Genomic DNA, 19,885 nt, shown 5'->3' with positions numbered 1-19,885 from the left:
GAAAAGACCCTGATGTTGGGAAAGATTGAAGGTGGGAGGAGAAGGGGACAACAGAGGATGAGATGGTTGGATGGCATCACTGACTCAATGGACACGAGTTTCAGTAAACTCTGGAGTTTGTGATGGACAGGGAGGCCTGGTGTGCTGCAGTCCATGGGGTTGCAAAGAGCTGGACACGACTGAGCAGCTGAACTGAACTGAACACTCTGGCATGCTAAGAGGGGATTTGAAAACCCATCATAAATATTTAAATGAGCTAGTGACATATGTTGACCTCATGACAGAATCACGAGCCCATCGTGGAGCGGGATCTGGAAGACAGTGGGTGACGCCCCATGTGACACTCTCTTTGCGTTAGGTCCCCCAGTCAAGTGTTCCAGAAGCTGGCTTTCCATGTGGTCCCTGGCTGATCATCGTCGTTAGCATCATCCAGTTCTTAAGACTAAAGGTAGGAAGCGGAAGCGAGTGGATGCATTTCTCAGAGGCCACAGTGGTGGTGGTGGCGGCAGCAGCAGCAGCAGCAGCAGTGAAGCTACTGACGGTTTCTCTCTTCACCTGTGTTTTTTTCCTTCAGAGTGTTTTTACCATATGCTGGCCCTCCTCTCTCCACACCACAAGCCATTGCCACTTTGCTCACATTGTACTCCGAGATCCTAGTAGGGGCCAGACCTTCCATGGGGGCCGTGGGTTGTTCTAACAGGGCGCTACAGGTCTGGTAGGGTAGCCAGGCAGGTACAGAAACAACTGGAACACCCAGGGTTTTCAGGCCCTTAGGAAAAGTGTGACCAGTGAGGGGGGAATAACATGATCTCCATGTTTGATCGGGGCTGGGGGCAGAGTAGTGGTAGGAACCTGGCAGGAACCAGACCCTGAGGAAAGACCCCTCTGTGGCTTCATCTGAAAGTTCTAGAGTCATGAAAGGATTTGAAACTGAACAGTAACAAGACAGGAAAGTACATTTATAAAGATCCCTCGAGTTGCTGGGGAGACTGGGTAATCCGTGAGGCTACACAGGGAAACCAGCTGGGGTGGTCGTGGCCATCCAGGGGAGAGATGACCACAGCTCAGTATTGGGATGGGGAGATGCCATTAGGTTTAGGAGAGTGAATGGACAGGGTTTGGGAAGGTGCAGATATGGTAACATGAGAGCCAAGCAGGAGGATGGGAGTGGGGGAGGGGTGGGGGAAGGTGCATATTGGGGAAGGGCTGAGCTTAGGGAGTCAGTTTGGGACACACTGGGGTGAGGTGCTGGGAGGTCACTCATCTGATGACTACAGCAATTGCCCTCAGGCCCTTTGATCTTTGCTGCCCTTCTCTCTGGGACTGTCCCAGGCAGAGGATCCTGGATGGTCATTGTTTGCCCACTGAAAACAATCTGACAGTGAAGCCTGTTAAAAAGACAGGGAAGCAAGAAACACTGAGTGACTCCCTATTCTACTCCTGAAGGTCTGGTACCCTTGAGCAAAACATTTGCTTTCTCCGGGCTTCAATTTTTTTTCAAAATATGCCACATATCTCACAGGACCTTTGTGGGGTGCAGGTCAGATAGTAGATAAGCAAGCACCTTGTAAACTGTTAAGGGACAAAATACAAGGTAGCATTAGACAATCATCATTATCATGTTCTCTGATCAGACTTGGGCCATTTGTAGTTTATGTTTACAGTTCCTAACCGCTATCATTTTATCTGACTGTCTATTTGCAGGTCAGGTATGAACATATCCAAAAGAACGTGGAAAGTTAAGATGATAGTTTATACAAATTATGTTGAAAGAGAAGGCAAAAAATCTTGACGCAGGCTGATCCGGGTCACATCATGTTGAAAAAGCTGTCTAGAATCATTTGCAAAGAACCCAAACAAAGGAAATCCCTTTATGAATATAAACACACTTTTCCACCTCATTGCCAGACCATAGAATTCGAGTATCTCCACGCATTCATTCATTCAACAAATATTCACTGGCATTTCCAGTGTGCTTTCTTCTAGGCATTTGAGAATGGAGGTAGGGGGTGTGGCTGCCTTTGAGGGATGCTCCAGCACGCTGGAGATCATCTAGTATCTAGCTCGATTCACTGACTGTCCAGAAGGGGAAACTGAGGATCAGTGAGGCTCAGGAAGTTGTCTAAGGATTTTCCAAGGCCCCTTGAAGCTGTGGAGGAGCAGAGGGCAGCTCTTAGGATCACAGCAGATCCCTGCCTGTGATCCTAAGATGCTAGTCCTTCTAAGATATCTCTGTGGGTTTGGGTTTGGAAATACAGAGCTATATGCCTAATACTTCATCAAGAGATATCACTTATCCCCTCAGAATGCAGCAATGAGGTTGGCTTTGTCAGTTACTCAGGATGTCCCTTTCACCAAGCATCCACCCTTGCACAAAAGTCTCCCTCAGAGCAAACACTGGCTGGCTGAGCCTAAACACTGTGCCAGCCTGGGGAGGTGGGGCCATTGGGAGGTGAATGGAGCTCAATCCTTGCCCTGAACCTGGCAATCACAGTACCATGTCCTACATGCCCCCTTGCTAGGGTTCTGGCCCTTCCCCACTCCCCACTCCGATGCCAGGAACCCAGAACCAGAAACTCACCAGGTATTTAGAGGATGGATATTCCTTGTGTAGGACGGGTGTGGGCATGCGGAGGGTGTGTGGCATGCATTCGGATGCACCGGTCCAGCTTGTCTTGATCCTATAGTTGAGGTTGCAGACAGCCCAGAGAGAGCTGATTTGCTAGGAAAGATGCAGTTCCCAGCATAGGCTGCTTGGCTGCTGACAGATATGCTTCAGGCTTGTGCCACCTGTGTTGGGATTGTCCTTTGACTGCTGCTCCTTTGCTTTGTCTGAAGAACTCAGAGTGAGGTCAAAGGTGATGACTAGAAGGACTTCCCTGTCAGCCAAGTGGTTAAGGCTCTGGGCTTCCAATGCAGAGAGTGACATTCAATCCCTGGTTGGGGAACTAATTAATATCCAACATGCGTGTGCGCTCAGTCCCTCAGTCGTGTCTGAGTCTTTGCGACCCCATGGACTGTAGCACATCAGGCTCCAGTGTCCACGAGATTTTTCAGGCAAGAATACTGGAGTGGGTTGTCATTTCCTCCTCCAGGGGATCTTCCTGACCCAGGGATCAAACCTGAGTCCCCTTTGTCTCCTGCATTGCAGGCAGATTCTTCACCGCTTAGCCCCTGGTATGTGTGGTGCAGCCAAAAAATGAAAAGGTGACCATTAGAACAATCAACCCATGTTGCACTGAATGTTTCACAGGATCTATGCAACAATTTATGACATAGACCCTGAGAGACGGGGCACTGAAGTTCCTTGCCCAAGTCACACGGCTGACATCCAACCTAAATACTCCTTGGTGCTATTTGGACTTGGGAGCTCCCTTGGCAAGCTGAGCCAGAGCCCCAGGGAGCACTGCAAATCCACCGTGGGACTTTAGGGCTGAGAAATAAAGACTGGGCATCCAGACCCCTGCTGCAGTGCCCTACGTGTCAGTGCCCTGGGCTGTCTTCTAGGAGAGGGGTAGATTCATGGGAGCTCCCCTGGTTGGCTGAGTGAAGTCCTTAGCAGAATTGGAACAGGTCCTCTAGTTTTCTCATCACCTTTCCCCCAGTCAGATGGCTGCTGTCTCCTTCTGGGGGGTGGGGTGTGGGGGAGGAGAGGTGCCTTCCACACCAGCATCTGATAACACAGACACACCTTCGCTCATTCTTCTAGTATCCCTCTGAATGTACCTTAGGTCCCAAGCCACGTGCTTGTTGGGCAGAAGCCCAACTGAGATGGATATTCGGCAAGCAATCGCCTAAAGCGGGCCCAAATGCCATTTGTGAGATGTGCCACAAAGGAGACCAGAGGGAGAAAGTCAATTGCAGGCAGGGGAGTGTCCCTTCACTGACTGGGGATTGGGCTGAGGTCTCAAGGGTGGCAGCACTTGCCTAAGAGCCGAAGTGGGTGCAGATCCGAGGCAGCAGGAATGGCAGGTAAACAAACACACTTCCAGGGATGGGAGAGGGGACACTCTGGGAGGGAACTGCCATTAAGAGTGAAGGGGAAGAGGGAAGAAGAAGCTGCAGAAGCAGAAGTGGGGAGAAGAGGCCCTGGAGGGCTGACATGACAGCCAGGTTTACAACTTGATCAACGGGCTCTGGCTGGGAGGTGGGCGGCGTAGAAATCCAGGTGTTTTTCCCACACTCACTGCCAAAGTCTGGACTCCAGGCCCACACCAGCGCTCTGCCTCTGGCCCGTCCTCCCACAGCCACACAGGAGAGCTTTCTCAGACAGAGCTCTGCTTGGGTCACTACCTGAAAAAAGCTGCAGGTGATAGTGTCCACCCAGACAACTGCCCTGTCTCTGGAGAGGCTCCTCCCCTCACCTCTCCAGCCTTGGAATCTGCCTTTGAGTGAGTTCAGTGCACAGCTTCGCACCTCTGTTCAGGGGTCCTGCTTTCCCCCAGTTCAGTTCAGTTCAGTCATACAGTCGTGTCCGACTCTGCTTTCCCCCAGCCTGCAGTAATTTGCTCCTTCTTGGCCCGTGGAACCCTCATTAACCCTGAATGGCAAGCTCAAAGTGGCTACCTGTCCTCAGACCCGCCCCACCACAGTCACAACTGAAGCTCTCCCCTGGCCTTCAGTTCTATTTTGCTGGCATTTTTTTTACCCTTGGAAGGACTGATGCTGAAGCTGAAGCTCCAGTACTGTGGCCACCTGATGCGAAGAGCTGACTCATTGGAAAAGACCCTGATGCTGGGAAAGATTGAAGGCAGGAGGAGAAGGGGGTGACAGAGGATAAGATGGTTGGATGGCATCACCAATTCAATAGACGTAAGTTTGAGCAAGCTCCGGGAAATAGTGAAGGACAGGAAAGCCTGGCATGCTGCAGTCCATGGGGTTGCAAAGAGCTGGACACCACCAAGCAACTGACCAACAACATTTTATCCTTGACCCGTTTATTGATGTTGGTGTGTCTGCTTTCTAGATGGCAAGTTGCCTGAGGTTGGGGATTCTGCCTTAAGAATGTAAGTAGTAAGCCATCAGGGTCAATGGAGAACTCACTGTTAACGAATCTGAATGGAGTCAATGGAGAATCCCTGCTCTATGCTACACTTTGGGGAGATGGCAGAGAACAGAGCAGTCAATCTTCTGGGGAGACTGACAATCAGAGAGATAAATGTAAAAGTATAGTGAGTGAGCTCATGAGCTGGTGTTGAGTTTGTGTGCATAAACAGAGCAGGAGAAGGAAGACAGGCGACGTGGAATTGTGGCTTTTCAGTTTTCCACTGATAGTCAGGGAATGTGAAACTGGAGCAAAGACCTAAAGGAAGTGAGGGCTAGAGCCTTGCTGATTTAGGGAGCAGATCTTCCCAGGCTGAGGGAGGAGCATGTGCCAAGGGCCTGGGATGGCTATTGCTGAGTGCGGGCAGGGTGAGGAGAAACTTGAGAGCTGGAATCCGAGGTGAGTGTGGTGATGAGATGTGACTTGTGAAGTCCCCCGAGGACCATTGGAGAGATGGGCTATACCCTGGAGGGACAGGGTAAAGGTCTGAGCATTCTCAGTGGATGAAGGGCAGGTTCAGACTTACCAGGATGCTCCCAGTTGCTGGGCAGACACAGATTGAAGCTGGTGGGGGAGATGGTATGTATGGTGATGATAAGTGCCATCCTTGTCAGAGTCAGATTCTAACACCATCCACTGGGCTTGCTTCTAAAGCCCTCTTCCCAGAGGGACTGGACACATGGAGGGCCTTTGCTAGGCCACATTTCAGGTTTGTTTTGGGTTTTTTTGGGGGGTAGGTAGGTGAAGATAGGAGAACCATTCTCTTTGTGAAGTCCCACCAGCCATCCTAAGAATGGTGATGTCCGAAGGGATGCTGGGGACCAGTCACTGCTTCCCCTTTTCATGATGCTAAACTTAGGCCCAGAAAGAGGGCGTGGGGAGAATTTTAAATGCAGCAACACCAGTCCCGTTTTCAAGAGTGGCAATCTCCCGTTGCCCCTTCTCCCTACCACAGGAATCCCCCTGGTTCAGGTGAGGAGAAACAGTTTGTAACTTTTCCCAAAGAGGGGGACACCGGTCCATTAGCTGCTCAATGAGTCAGAGCCAGGCCTTTGTATCACTCGAGTGGGTACCGAATGGCCTGTGGTATTAGGTGAGGTGGGGGAGATTCTGAGAACCTGCTGCTGCACTCTAGGTGGGAGGGAGTCCAGGGAGAGGTGGTGTAGACCACTTTGCCCAGTAGTGGGGAAAGTCTGCAAAGGCCCAGCAGGGCAGGGCTCTTCTGGGAACAGGCTGGGTCAGTGGAGCTGACCCCACTAAGTATCCCCTTCCCTCCCCTTCCTGCCCCTCAATGCCCCCTCCACCCTAGAGCCTTCCCAGGACTGGGTGCCTGAGGGGGGGGGTGGGGCAGGGAGCTGGTGTGGCCTTGTGTGTGTGTGCGTGTGTGCTAAGTCCCTTCAGTCATGTCCGCCTCTTTGTGACCCTATGAACTGTAATCTTTTCTGTCCATGGGATTCTCAAGGAAGAATACTGGAGTGGGTTGCCATTTCCTTCTCCAGGGGATCTTTCCAAGCCAGAGATCGAACCCACATCTCCTGTGTCTCTTGCATTGGCAAGCGGGTTCTTTAACCACGAGTGCCACCTGGGAAGCTGGTGTGACTGTGTCACACTAAACGGCACTGGCTTCTGGGCTCCCTTCTCTGGTGGCCTGACCCATGGCCCTGGGAGCAGGAGAGGTGGGATAGGCTAGCCCCAGCTGCCTGTCTGTTCTCAACCTGCAACGTCTTCTTCTTGAGGGTGCTGACTGCCCCTGCCACATTGCCAATGGCCATAGAGCTGAGGTATTAAGAGTAAGACAAGTGTGACACTAAGGGTCAGTCAAGAGACCAAGTTTCCAGCCCCTGCTCAGCCACTGACTCCTGGGGGACCCTCTGAATCCAGCCCATCAGAAGAGTGTCAGAAACCCTCTCTGAGAAAGCACTTTTCCTCTCCTTGGGAAGAGTCCAGTTGGAAGGTAATTCCCATCCACAAGCCGAGGGGGAGAGGAGACAGGAGGCCCCAGCTCCCTGGAAGTGAGCAGAGGTGGGCAGGGGCCCTGGGAAGCCTAGAAGCTTGCAGTTAAAGACTCCCTACCTGCAGAGATGGAACTTTACAAAGGCTCCCAGATCCCTTGTAGCTCAGTGGGTAAAGAATCTACCTGCAATGCAGGAGATCTGAGTTCAATTCCTGGGTCAAGAAGATTCCCTGGAGAAGGAAATGGCAACCCACTCGAGTATTCTTGCCTAGAGAATCCCACTGACAAAGGAGCCTGACAGGCTACAGTCCATGGGGTTGCAAGAGTTGGATACAAGTTAGTGACTAAACCACCACCACCACCATCACCACCAGATCCCTTGTGAAAGACTGCTCAGTTTTGGATCTTCACAGCCAGTGAAGGCTGGGCCTCAGGGATGTTACTTTCAGCCCTGGGTGCTCAGATGGAGACCTGGGGTAGGGGTAGGGTAGGGTGAGGTCTAAGGGACTGGGGTTTCATTTGTGTTGAATGATGAGGATTACTCCTAATTTGGGGGCGAGGGGAGAGGGTGTTGAACTGACAGGAACTGAATGGAAACCTCTTTACCACACTTTGTCATATTTCCTATCTCCTTTGAATGTTCTCCTGACATCTCCAGGCAGTGGAGTGGCTTATGGGATTCTGGTTTGAGGTTCCCTTGCATGGACGGGCCTGGCCTCCTAGCGGACTGATGTCATTAAAGTACTTTCCAGGGAGGCCCAGGCAGGGGCTCAGCGCACTCTAGCACCTTGAGCTACCCTCAAGCCAAGCCACTGAGCACCGAATTTTGCTGCAGATAGAAAAGGCAATGTGCCTTGGAACCCCTGAGTCTGGGCCATGTCTGCTCACCCCTGACTTTGTCACTTTTTCTACCCTTCTAGGCTGATTCTTAGCCTTCCCTGGCTGGCCTTTTATACATGACCACCAGATCACTTTCACACCTACCCTTCCTCACCCACAGACTGGACAGTGGCTGGCGTGGAGAAGGTAGGTCATACCACCTTTGACAGGTGACACTGAGACTGGGGGAGCTGAGGTGACATGGCGGAAGGTTCACCACAATATCAGTGACAGCCCAAAGCTACTGCCTCTCCCATGCCCTCCATCCCCAGTCCCCCACTTCATCCCATCTCCTTTCTGTTATTTATGAGTAGACATTCAAGATATGTACATGGGATTGAGTTATGAGAGAGTTTTTGCACTCAGGCTTCTGCCATGGACAGTCCAGGCTGAGGAGAAACTGAAGCTATGAGGAGCCTGCCGACTGAGACTCAGTGTGGAAGGAATGGAGAAATTGGGGACACTGGGCCTGAGGGAGACATGGAGACTTGGGTCATAGGTATGTTTGTGGGGGGCAGGGCAGGGAAACATGGCAACTGTCTGCAGACCTCTGACACGGCTCGGTGATGTCATAGTCACTTTCTGAAGGTTCTGCTAACAGTGACCACAGGTCGAAGCTTCAGACCAAGTGCCTCAACTGGATAAGAAGAGGCACTGCTCAGGAGCAGACATGGAAAGTCTTCCTTCGACGAGTAAGAAGATGAATTTTGTGCTTCGAGGTATGTACACAGAAATCAGAGACCAACGGGCAGGGCTCTGGCAGTGGGTGGGAAGAGGGGATCTTGACGGTGGTGTCTGGGCACGACTTACTCTAAGCTCTCTTACTTCTCTGGCTTGGCTTTCAAGCTACTTCGTCTGTGAATGCCCTAGGTGTGCCCAGGTGTGTGTGTGTGAGTCTGTGTATATGTGCTGCTTGTGACTTCCCTGTGCTTATGAGTGTGACCCTCACCAGCCACTCAGGGGCCCATTAAGAAGTGCCCACAGGCTCTGAGGCTGACCATTCTGGTTTTCCCAGCTTGGTGCTTCCAACTGCTAAGGGCAGCTTCCCATTGCAGCCAGGACACCAGGCAGTGGCTGGGCCAGAAGGAGGCCCCTGTCCCACCTCACATCTCTGGCTTAGAAAGGCCTGACAACACTGAGAGGCTAGGGCACTCTGGAGAATGGTCACATTATAACGAGGCCCTGCTTCCCTCTGGGAAGGGTAGAAACAGAAGATGGGGGCGGGGGTGGCTTGAGAGTAGCAGACTCTGAGAACCTGGCAGTGGAAGAAGTTGGAGCCATCGGCCTGGAGAAGAGACTTGTCCTGCCGTGCAATCTCTGAAGGATAAGGGGTTAGACTGTGTGTGGGATGGTGACCCCAGGGCTCAGAGATAGGCTCAGATAGAAGACAACCCAGAAAGGAGATGGTAAGTTCACTGTGAGTGGAGGTATGCAAGAAGGTAGGTGAGCACTTGGCTAACTTTTAACAGGACAGGGGATTAGATGAGAGAGCCTTAAGATGTCTGCATTCCAAGGAGTCTGTAAACTGGGGACCTAAGAAACTGACTTTGGTATCTGTGGCTCTTGCAAAAGGGCACTATCTTTGCCTTCATTAGCTTCCAAATGGATCCCTAATGTTCGAAGCCCAGCAATGCCAGCTACAGGGCCACAGCCTAGGTCATGACATTCTGAGGAGCTGGCAAGAGCTGGGTGGGGGTGGGGAGGTAGGTTCATTCTGAGGTCATCTCCCTTGTACACCTCACACTCAGCCACAGTTGCTAGAAACAGTGTTTCAAAAACTCATCTTCAGGTGGCTCTCATTTCTAAATATGGAAATTATTAATAGGTGAGTATTCTGGGCTTTCAAAGTGCTTTAGAAAGGGAATATCTGTAGAATAACTCATGATACCTCTTCCACTATTTTCTCCAAATTTCAACCCTTGAAATGTGCTCCTTTTCTCAGCTTTCCTTTTTTCCCCTCCATTCTTTCTAGGAGGCTCATGGTATCTTCAAGAGGGAACGGGACCCTCGGACAGTTTTCAGCAGGGCTGATACTAGTGTTTGGAATGGGACGTTGCTCCCTCCTAAGTGACTCTCCTGTACAATGCAGGACATTTGGCATCTCTGGCCATCCTCGCCTTTTAAATTCCAGCAGCATTTCCCAACATCCGTTAGAGGTGACACTGCCCTCTCCCTCTTTGAAAATCATTGCCTGAATGGCCATACTACCCAGAGACAAAGCCAAGGCCAAGTCAAATCCCATTCATTCATTCCAAGCACTTTTATTCTTCAATAGGGTGTGTGTCAGAAGAGCAAAGGGAACGAGGGCCTAAACTGAGGCGGTGAAAAGTGGACTGAATCCCTGCCCACAAAGTTACTACTTCTCCCGATTTCTCTTCTTTTGCCAAACTCCGTTTTCGTCCTCTAGCCCACCTAGCTCGCTGGTTCCGCAATTGCACCACAGATTGACTTTCTGGGAATTAGTGGAAAGACCCTAGATGAGCGCGATCCTCGGGAGCACAATCAGGTTGTTTTAAGGCGGGGTGCGAGTCCCGAAACCCTGAGATCTCACAGCAGCTTTCCTGCTCGAGCGAGCAGCCGCTTTCCGCCGGACTTAGGAGAGCTAGGTGCCTGCCGCAAGGCCCCTGCAGCAGAGTCGCGGCGGAACTCGGTGGAGGTGAAGGACAGTCGACCCTCACGGTCGATCCCGGAGTTGTCCCGGGGTGGGTGGCTGGGGTGAGGGGTGGTGGGTGGGGCTGCCTAGGGGACAGGGGACCCGGGATGCAGAGGCCGCGGCTCAGAAGGAGCAGAGGCCAGCGCAACCCGGCTCGACCTTGCCCTCCCAACAGCAGAGGCCGAGGCCGCAGGGAATGGCGGAGCCACCTCGCCAAAGTCCTTTGAGATGCCACCTCGGTGCGAAAAGGGCGGGGAGGGGGCGCGGGGAGTGGGCAAGCGAGATTATTATTATTCCTCGGTTTTGCCGCGGCAGCTAGCGCCGGCGGGTTGTTCTGTTTGAATGAATGAGCCCAGTGGCCGCGCCCAATGGGCTCCCGCGCCTGTTTAATATTCATGAGGCCCGCAGCCAATGGCCGGGCGAGGAGGTTGTTTTAAACGGCGGAGCCCGCTGGCCAATCAGGCGGCTCTCGTGGAGGCAGCTAGCGCGAGGCTGTGGAGCGCTGAGCCGCGCGTCGTGCCCTGCGCTGCCCAGACTAGCGAACAATACAGGTACGTTTCGCACCGCCCGCCGTCGCCGCCACCGCCGCCGCTGCCACCGCCACCGCCACCGTCGCCGCCGCCGCAGAAGCAGCGCCCGCACAACTTTCCTCCGGCCCGCGCCGCCGCGAGCGCGCTCAGCCGCCGCCCCCTGCCTCTCCTCCGCGCGCCCTTCCCGCCCCCTTCGCCTCCCCTCTTTGCTATAGGTGCGGGAAGGAAAAAGCGATTCAGGTGTTTCAACTTTTCCGTGCATCAACCTGAGCTCCCCACTGTCGGGGCTGCGTTCCCTCCGCGGAACCCGTCTCGGCCGACGCCCCCTGGGGCAGCGGCCCAGGGACCTTGACCCCCCCCCCCAGCCAGATGTTCGGGCAGCTGCGGCGGCGCGAGCCGAGGGGCGACTGCGGGTTCGGGCGGCGCGCGTCCCGGCGCCGGGCGGCGGACCTGGGCAGGGGGCCGGTGCTTCTCCGCCCGGGACGGACTCCGGGGAGGCCGGGCGACCGCTGCCCGCCGGGGACTACGGCGCAGGCAAACTTCGCTCCCGGTCTCGGCTGGGCGCCGCGCGGCCCCGGGGGGTTGCACTGCTGCTTCTGCATTAACATGGCCGTCGCGGGAGCGCCCGGCGGCCCGGGGAGGGGGGGCGCGGGCTGGCCGCCCCCCGCTCATCTTCTGCCCGCAGGGCACCGCCGCCGCGGCCGCCGCGAACATGGCTGGCGCGGCACGGCGCGGCGCTGGGCTCAGGCGAGCTGCGGGGGGACGGGCGGCGGGTACAGCGAGCGGGCTCCGGCCTCGGCCCCAGCGCCCGAGGCCTGGGGCGGGCGGCGTGGAGGGCCGGGGGCGCCGCCGCGGGCCCCTGCGCGGCCGAGCGTCATGGCCGCACGGGCGCCTTTGTTATCCCGAGGAGTGCGCTCCGCGCCGCCGCCGGGGGCGGGGGGTCCAGCCCGCGGCCCCCGCAGCCCCGGGCGGGGCGGGGTGGGGTGGGGGCTGGCGAGCGGGCGGCGGCGGTGGCAGGGCCCGGACCGCTTTGTTCGCCGCCGTCGCCGCCGCCCGCGCCGGCCGCGCGCGGATCAGCCATTTTAGCGAGCGGAGCTTGGAGGCGCGGCGGGCGCCGCGGTCACCGCTGCTGCCCGCTCGGCTCCGCGCCCCCGGCGCGCTGCCGCCGCCGCCGCCCCCCGCTCCCTACGCCCCCCGCGGGTAGCAGTGGCGGATTTCAGGGGCACTTTCTTTCATCAGGAAGCTTTTGACAAAATGGAAGGTGAATTCTGCGTGTCCAAGTGACCCAGCGCGGGGCCGAGCCCGGCCGTCCGTGGCCGGCCCCGGGCTCCCCCGCGACCCGCGCCGCCGCACCCGCGCCGCCGTCGCGGGGCCCAGATTCAGCCCCTCGGTCGCTCCCAGGGAAGGGGAACGCTTGAATTTAGCGTGATGACCTTGGGTGTGGGAAAAGGAAAAGATGGCGGGAAGCAAGGGGGGTGGGGTGGGACAGGGGCGATAACACGCCACAGCTGCATTTTGATTTGGAAACTTTGCAGAAAGTGTTCCTGGCTGGACATGCTTGCCTTTACCGATGGGCAAGACTAGCCCTTTCTGTTTCCCCTCCCCCTTTAGGTAATGATGAAGATACAGACTGGAACTAAACAGTACAAGGGGGATCTGCTCACTTGCCAGATTACTGTTCTTGTAAAAGCCATTTTTATAAGCCCAGAACGCATCAAAAATAGTGAAATTTCAAGTGTTCCCCATTTACAGTTCTCCTGCTTTGGTCTTGTAATCCTCGGTGGCAACAGTATTGTTGTCTCTAACATAGTAAAACAGATGACCCGCTAGCCTGAAGTGGTTGGTTGCAAGCTTCTGCCACCCGCCTGCACCCTTTACCAACGTGTCCTCCGTGTGCCCTTCCCACTTTTGAATTGTAGTTTGCAAAACGTAATAGTTCTGAGTCGCAATATGGCTCAGAACCACCCAGCTTGGGTCGGTTCCATTTGGAGAACTTGATCACTCCCGGAGAAGTAACTCACAAACCAGCGCACTTCATGCTGGTCAAAAGTTAAATGACAAGCGACAGTGAAACTGATTTCCTCCCTACTCTGCCTTCAGCTGCTGGAGCGGCTGCAGGATGGGGGCAAGGGTTCTTCCAAAAGGGCCACCTCTGGTATATCTTACAGATGTTCATTGTGTTTGTTTCTCTTTGTCTCTCTTCCCTTCATCAGTCAAGATGGCTAAAGGTGATCCCAAGAAACCAAAGGGCAAGATGTCTGCTTATGCCTTCTTTGTGCAGACATGCAGAGAGGAACATAAGAAGAAAAACCCAGAGGTCCCTGTCAATTTTGCTGAGTTTTCCAAGAAATGCTCTGAGAGGTGGAAGGTATTTTTCTTTTATATTTTTCCAGCTACTCTTAGTTGGATTTCACACTTTCTGGTTACTGACCTTCAGTGTAGCTCCAGGTGGCTGTTTTCTTCCTCTTTACTTAGACTCATCTTGTCTCTCTAGAATTTTGTTTTATTTTTGAAGATTCTGCAAGGGTTTAAGGCTGTCATCCCCTTTTGCAAGTATTCTCACTGCTGCCACCATAATTACAGGACAGCTGAACAGGTATGTGCTCACTGCATTGAGGTCCTGTGTTTTGCAGACCATGTCCGGGAAAGAGAAGTCGAAGTTCGATGAAATGGCAAAGGCGGATAAAGTGCGCTATGATCGGGAAATGAAGGATTACGGACCAGCTAAGGGAGGCAAGAAGAAGAAGGACCCTAATGCCCCCAAGAGACCACCGTAAGTGGCTGTAGGATTCAGGATAGCAGTTAAGAGCTTTCCTTCTGCTTGAAAGATTTTTAAAAAGACAACTGTACCTAAAAAGATGTTGTGATACCTCAGCAAAACAGTGTATACTTTGAGCTGTACAGTGCAGGGCCAGGGAAATTCCTGGTTGTGGCTGTCTTTGTGAGCTGTACGCATGCATGGTGGTTGGCTGTTGGCATTTCCACTGGGAAGGGTGCAGACAGCTCAGTTCTGGGTGTCAGTGTCCACTGGCGTTTTTGCTATCCTTTTCCCAGTAACTGAGAAAGCACCGTATGTTGCTGAAGCCTCTTAAGCATTCTAGTGCCTGCAACTTTGTAATATTGTGCATGGCATCACGTATTTCTTCACTTGAGGGGAGAGTCATAGTGGTAGGAATTTGTGCATTCAGCAACATGAGATCTTGACTTCAGCTCCCATTTTGGTGGGTTCTCCTCTGATGTATACAATTCTCTCCCCACAAGGTCTGGATTTTTCCTATTCTGCTCTGAATTCCGCCCCAAGATCAAGTCTGCAAACCCTGGCATCTCTATTGGAGATGTGGCGAAGAAGCTGGGTGAGATGTGGAATAACTTAAGTGACAGTGAGAAGCAGCCATACATCAACAAGGCAGCGAAGCTGAAGGAGAAGTATGAGAAGGTGAGAGACCAGAGTGTACCCTGCACAGGCTGGGGGTGGAAGGCTGCAGGACTCGTCTCCATGCCAGATCGGCCTAGTATATTGGTGGTCTGGCTTCTGACAGATGGTTGTGTCTAAGACAGCTTTTCAGGCAGGCTTCAAAATGTGATCATATGGGCGTGCCCCTAGCAGAGGGTTAGATAGTGCTTATTCACTGGACTTGTAGAGCACGTGAACACCCATGCATTCTGCAATTGGAGTGGCTGCGAACCCAGTTTGAATCTGGAAAGAAATATTTCAAAGAGTAGCCCTGTCTTTCTCCCGTGTTTTCTCCTTCTGGGGTGGGGATGGCTTGCTTCTACCCTTGACTCATTTGCAATGTGTCTGTCCCTTCCAGGATGTCGCAGACTATAAGTCTAAAGGGAAGTTTGATGGTGCCAAGGGTGCTGCTAAAGTTGCCCGGAAAAAGGTGGAAGAGGAAGACGAAGAGGAGGAGGAGGAGGAGGAGGAGGAGGAGGAGGAGGAAGAGGATGAATAAAAAAAAAAAACTGTTGATCTGTCTCCTTGTGAATACCTTAGAGTAGGGAGCGCCTTGATTGACACACCTCTCACCCAAGATGTGTCTGTTGCCCTCATTAGGTTTAATTACCCAATTGGATCATGATCATATCTTAGTGCTCTAGCAGTTGTCAGTGGTTTACATTAAGTGGCCATGGGTGTCTGGAGCACCTGGAAACTGTATCAAAGTTGTACATATTTCCAAACATTTTTAAAATGAAAGGCTCTCGTGTTCTCCTCACTCTGTGCACTTTGCTGTTGGTGTGACAAGGCATTTAAAGATGTTTCTGGCATTTTTTTTTTTAATTTGTAAGGTGGTGTGTTAATTCTATGGTCATGGGCTAGAAATCCCGAGTTCTCAACTGTACATATCTATAGTTTGTAAAAAGAACAAAGCAACCGAGACACACTCTTGATGCTCCTTGCTTGGTGTGGAGGCTGTGGGGGCAATGCCTTCCGGAGGGGCTGTAGCTCAGGGCGTGCACTGTGGGGCTGGACCTGTGGACACTGCAGTGGGCATCCATTTAGCTTCAGGTTGTCTTGTTTTTGTATATAGCGACATAGCATCCCGCTGCCATTCTTAGCTGTGGAAGGGGGGGGTGGGGTCAGCAGGCATGAGAAGTGTTTTGGATCCTTTTTAGTTGAAGTGCGGTAGTTTTAAAAAAACTGTTTTTTTTTTAAACAAACTGTAGAGCTGTTCATTGTCAGCAAAGCCAAGAGCCACTGCACCAGTGAAAGTTCAAGAACCTTCTGTACTAAACACGATCTGCAATGTTCTGTTATTTTTTTTGTATGTTTAGAATGTTGAAATGTTTTTGAAGTTAAATAAACAGTATTACATTTTTAAAATTGTGCTTTATGATGACAGTCTAAATGTCTGACTCACCTCAGTTTTAGCAGGAGGACAACCCACTCCATGGCATCTTGTAACTAGCCTCCTGGTGAATCTGGTAAATAACTTCTTTTACTTACTGTGGCCAACCTACTGAGGACAGAGATACTAAGAGGACTACTTGAAGCTACTGTGTGATTTTGTTTGTGTCTGAAAGGCATTAAGGTGACGTCTAAGCTGCTGAATGTAGGTGCTAAGGTCACAGACAAGATTTACCAGTTCTCAGAGGTTTAGGAAGGTGGGTGGTTAAGACTGAGGCTGACTGCTACTGGGGTTTGCTTGTTTTTGGTTTCTTTTTTTTTTAAATCTCCCACTCTACCCACCTCACACACACACACACACACACACACACACACACACACACACACACACACACACACACTGGGGGGGGTGGTCAAATTCATTGCTAAACAGCAAAACGTTCTTTCAGGCTTTTTTTTTCTTTCACCCATGCCCCCCCCCATGCCCCAGTACTCATAGTAGAACATTATTTTGCTCAATGATCAAGGTGTTCTTGAGCTTGGCATCCTCTCCTAGACCCCAGTGAGGGGTACATGGAGGAGGGTGCAGTGTCCTTTTTCCTTCCAACTTCAAGAAACCAAACACCTCAAGGAAAATGGCTGGGCTCCATCAAGGGGCACCTGCAGGGCAAGCTGATGGCATCAACTGCTTCTAAGTAGTAGATGTCATCAGAAAAAAGACTGGTCTACCCATGGTTTGAACTTGTTTATTTGGAATATAGATTGTTGTTAAAATGTTCTTATGCTTGAAGAGGCTTGTTATATGTTTCAGTGTTTATTTTCTTTTGGAAGGTGTAGCATTTTGTCCAAGTTGGGCTGAGGGTGATGGCCATAGTGGCAGATGGTGACCTTAAATATTTTGAGCTCTGCTGTGTATGTGCATTGAACTGTTGGCAGTAATGAAGGGGACTGTGTTGGGGGTGAGTGTTAATACCTTTTCAGCATTAATCCGCAAATGTACATGTTGAAGGCTGTGAAGCACTCTAGGGTGTTTTAATGACACAGAAGAAAGTGCTTTTCTTAAAATTCACTATTGAGAAGCTTGGCTGCAGGTGGTATCTTCCCCACTGGGTCAGGGTCAGGGTCATGGTCATTGGCTGGGTCTCTAATCTGTATTCATAGCCATTCCTTCTCACATCACAACTGTTTGTTCTAAATGTGTTTTTCTAGTTCTAGAAAATGACCACTAATTAAAAAAACCTTGGTCCTGAGGTTTGCCCAGAGGCACCTGTTCCCAGGTGGCCCCTGCCTGCTTTAGTTGTGCCCAGTCACTTCCCTCTAGCCTTTGGCATTGTCAACTGAAGCCTCTGCTGCCTGACACACAACCAGCCAAGCTAAGACATGGGAGCTGTGACCAACCTAGTCAAGAATGGGAGGGAAGCTCAACCTGTAGTCACAAAGGAGCAATTTTATTCTTCAAAGTGCTCCTCTGTCTGGTGGAAGCTAGAGAAACCAACTATGGAAGGGCAAAGACTAAAAAGGATGACTTTTGTGTTCCTATAGTAGTTAAACCTAAGTGGGGGACTTGTTAGGTAGTCTTTGATTAAGGAGAAATTTAGTTCTAAAGAGACTCAGGCAGCTTGGCCCATACGCTGCTTGCAGTGAGAGGACTGCTTACTGTAAGATTCTCACCTATTACCATTGCTCCTCTTAATAGAATGATGCCTTGTAGCTTCTCTGAGATGCTACAAGTGGTATGGTGTCACCACCTAAGGCTTCAGCTTAGCTTGATTTCTGGGCCTGCAGTATGTGTTCCTGCAACACCAACCTGTTTGTTATTTTTTTAATCAAAAGGACAGTAGCCACTTTCTCTAACCACCTCTATCTTCTAACACCCTCACCCCGTTCTTGAATGATGTTTTATATTTTGGAAAGAGCAAGGCTGTGATGTAGCAACTGTTGTCTGTGTCTTCTGTGTGTCTCTTCTTGTCACAAATGTATTTGGGGACTTTGGATGCATTCATTTCCTGTAATAAAGTTTCTTAATCAGTCTTCCTGAAAAGTAATCAGTGGGCTGTCTGCAATCTGTCTGAGATACTGAACCTCTGTATTTTGGGTTGATTATAATCAAGGCTTTAAAAGGACACTTCACCGTAACGATAGATCTCAACTAACATTTAATAGAAAGATACTATCAAAAAGAGCAAGTGTTAAGGACTCCAAAACCCTACCTAGATCAACCCTTCAGCCAAAGGGGTAGCAGGGAGTTGGCTCTGGAGCCCTGTGTCAGGGTGAATATGCAGTTTGCAGGAGCTGCTGTTGATAAAGTGGCTGGGTACTTATAATCAGCCAGCCTGGCCAGCCAGCACTCCCTACGGCCAAGGGTTAGGGCTCAATTGGCTGGCAGAGCCAACCCCAACAAGGAGTCTTGGGTGAGAGCCGCTGGGGCCACTTGCTGTACTTGGCCTCTGGCTTAGTTTCATGTGCAGCCCTAAGCTATTTGGGAGGGAGTGATCACTGTCAACTCTGCAGCCCCAGGCTTCCTTTCCTGCTTCAAACAGACCACATTCCACCTTGTTTTGTATCTTGAGCATCCTCCTAAGTGTGTGCCCCGTTGCTCAGTCATGTCCGACTCTTTTGAGACCCCATGGACGACAGCCTGCCAGGCTTCTCTGTCCACTAGATTTTTCAGGCAAGTATACTGGAATGGGTTGACATCTCTTCCTCCAGGGGATCTTCCCAACCCAGGGATCAAACCTGTGTCTCCTGCATTGGCAGATGATTCTTTACCACTGAGTCACCTGGGAAGCTCCATCCTCCTAAGATGTTAGCTTAAAAAATAATCTGGGACAGCATATTGACAAAATAAGGAAAGCATCATCTCAGTAGGTATATTCAGTGTTTCATAAAATACAACACCCCTGGGGAGTAAGGGACAAAAAAAAAATACAACACCCCTCTGTGATTTAAAAAAAACAACAACACACGCTCTGAAAACTCAGACACTTCCTCAACATGTAGAGAACAATTAGGAAAACCCATAACTAACATACTCAATGAAAGACTGAAAGCTTTCCCACTTTCACCCTAGGTTAAGGAACAAGAGAAGGACATCTACTTGTGCCACTTCTATTCATCATTGTGCTAGAAGTCTTAGCCAGGGCAATTAAGGAAAAAAAAAAATCCAGACTGGAAATGAAGGAATAAAGCTATGTGCACTTGCAGGTGAGGTCATCTTGTATATAGACAATCCTAGTTCAGTTCAGTTCAGTTCAGTTCAGTCGCTCAGTCGTGTCCGACTCTTTGCGACCCTATGAATCGCAGCATGCCAGGCCTCCCTGGCCATCACTAACTCCTGGAGTTCACTCAGACTCACATCCATCGAGTCAGTGATGCCATCCAGCCATCTCATCCTCTGTCGTCCCCTTCTCCTCCTGCCCCCAATCCCTCCCAGCATCAGAGTCTTTTGCAATGAGTCAACTCTTCGCATCAGGTGGCCAAAGTACTGGTGCTTCAGCTTTAGCATCATTCCTTCCAAAGAAATCCCAGGGCTGATCTCCTTCAGAATGGTCTGGTTGGATCTCCTTGTAGTCCAAGGGACTCTCAAAAGTCTTCTCCAACACCACAGTTCAAAAGTATCAATTCTTCAGCGCTCAGCCTTCTTCACAGTTCAACTCTCACATCCATACATGACCACAGGAAAAACCATAGCCTTGACTAGATGGACCTTGGAAACATTGTGTGAAGGGGAAGAAACCAGTCACAGAGGGCCACATATTGTATAATTCCATTTATATGAAATGCCCAGAAAAAGGAAAATCCATAAAGACAGAAAGTTGATTAGTGGTCGCCAGGGGCTAGGGGTTGCTGGTGGGAAACGAGGAATGACTGCTAATAGGAGGATTCTTTGGGGGAAAACAAAATGTTCTAAAATTAGATAGCAGTGATAGTTGCACAACTCTGTGAATATAGTAAAAAGTGTACACTCTAAATATGAGAC

General features: G+C 51.3%; 1 protein-coding gene across 3 annotated transcripts; it reads left to right on the top strand.

Moving 5' to 3' along the window:
* Positions 1-10,990: 10,990 nt before the first annotated feature.
* HMGB3 (high mobility group box 3) lies at positions 10,991-17,951 on the top strand. 3 transcript variants are annotated; one of them, XM_027963121.3, is made up of 5 exons: positions 10,991-11,081; positions 13,274-13,428; positions 13,694-13,833; positions 14,322-14,496; positions 14,873-17,951. In XM_027963121.3, the coding sequence occupies exons 2-5, from the start codon at positions 13,279-13,281 to the stop codon at positions 15,011-15,013; spliced, it is 606 nt and encodes a 201-aa protein (XP_027818922.1). In that variant the 5' UTR covers positions 10,991-11,081; positions 13,274-13,278; the 3' UTR covers positions 15,014-17,951. The 3 variants fall into 3 exon arrangements, with proteins under 3 accessions (XP_027818922.1, XP_042097693.1, XP_042097694.1); XM_042241759.2 differs by having other exon boundaries at positions 10,991-11,275; XM_042241760.2 differs by having other exon boundaries at positions 10,991-11,300.
* Positions 17,952-19,885: the final 1,934 nt, after the last annotated feature.

The sequence above is a fragment of the Ovis aries genome, chromosome X (genome assembly GCF_016772045.2).
Source record: "Ovis aries strain OAR_USU_Benz2616 breed Rambouillet chromosome X, ARS-UI_Ramb_v3.0, whole genome shotgun sequence".
Lineage (NCBI taxonomy): Eukaryota > Metazoa > Chordata > Mammalia > Artiodactyla > Bovidae > Ovis > Ovis aries.
This window is presented reverse-complemented; position numbering and strand designations above follow the sequence as displayed.

Excerpts from the sequence above, each read along its gene's own strand:
- HMGB3 (XM_027963121.3), top strand. The coding sequence starts at position 13,279 with ATGGCTAAAGGTGATCCCAAGAAACCAAAGGGCAAGATGTCTGCTTAT. Across the intron at positions 13,429-13,693 it reads AATGCTCTGAGAGGTGGAAG|ACCATGTCCGGGAAAGAGAA; the intron begins GTATTTTTCTTT and ends TGTGTTTTGCAG. Across the intron at positions 14,497-14,872 it reads TGAAGGAGAAGTATGAGAAG|GATGTCGCAGACTATAAGTC; the intron begins GTGAGAGACCAG and ends TGTCCCTTCCAG.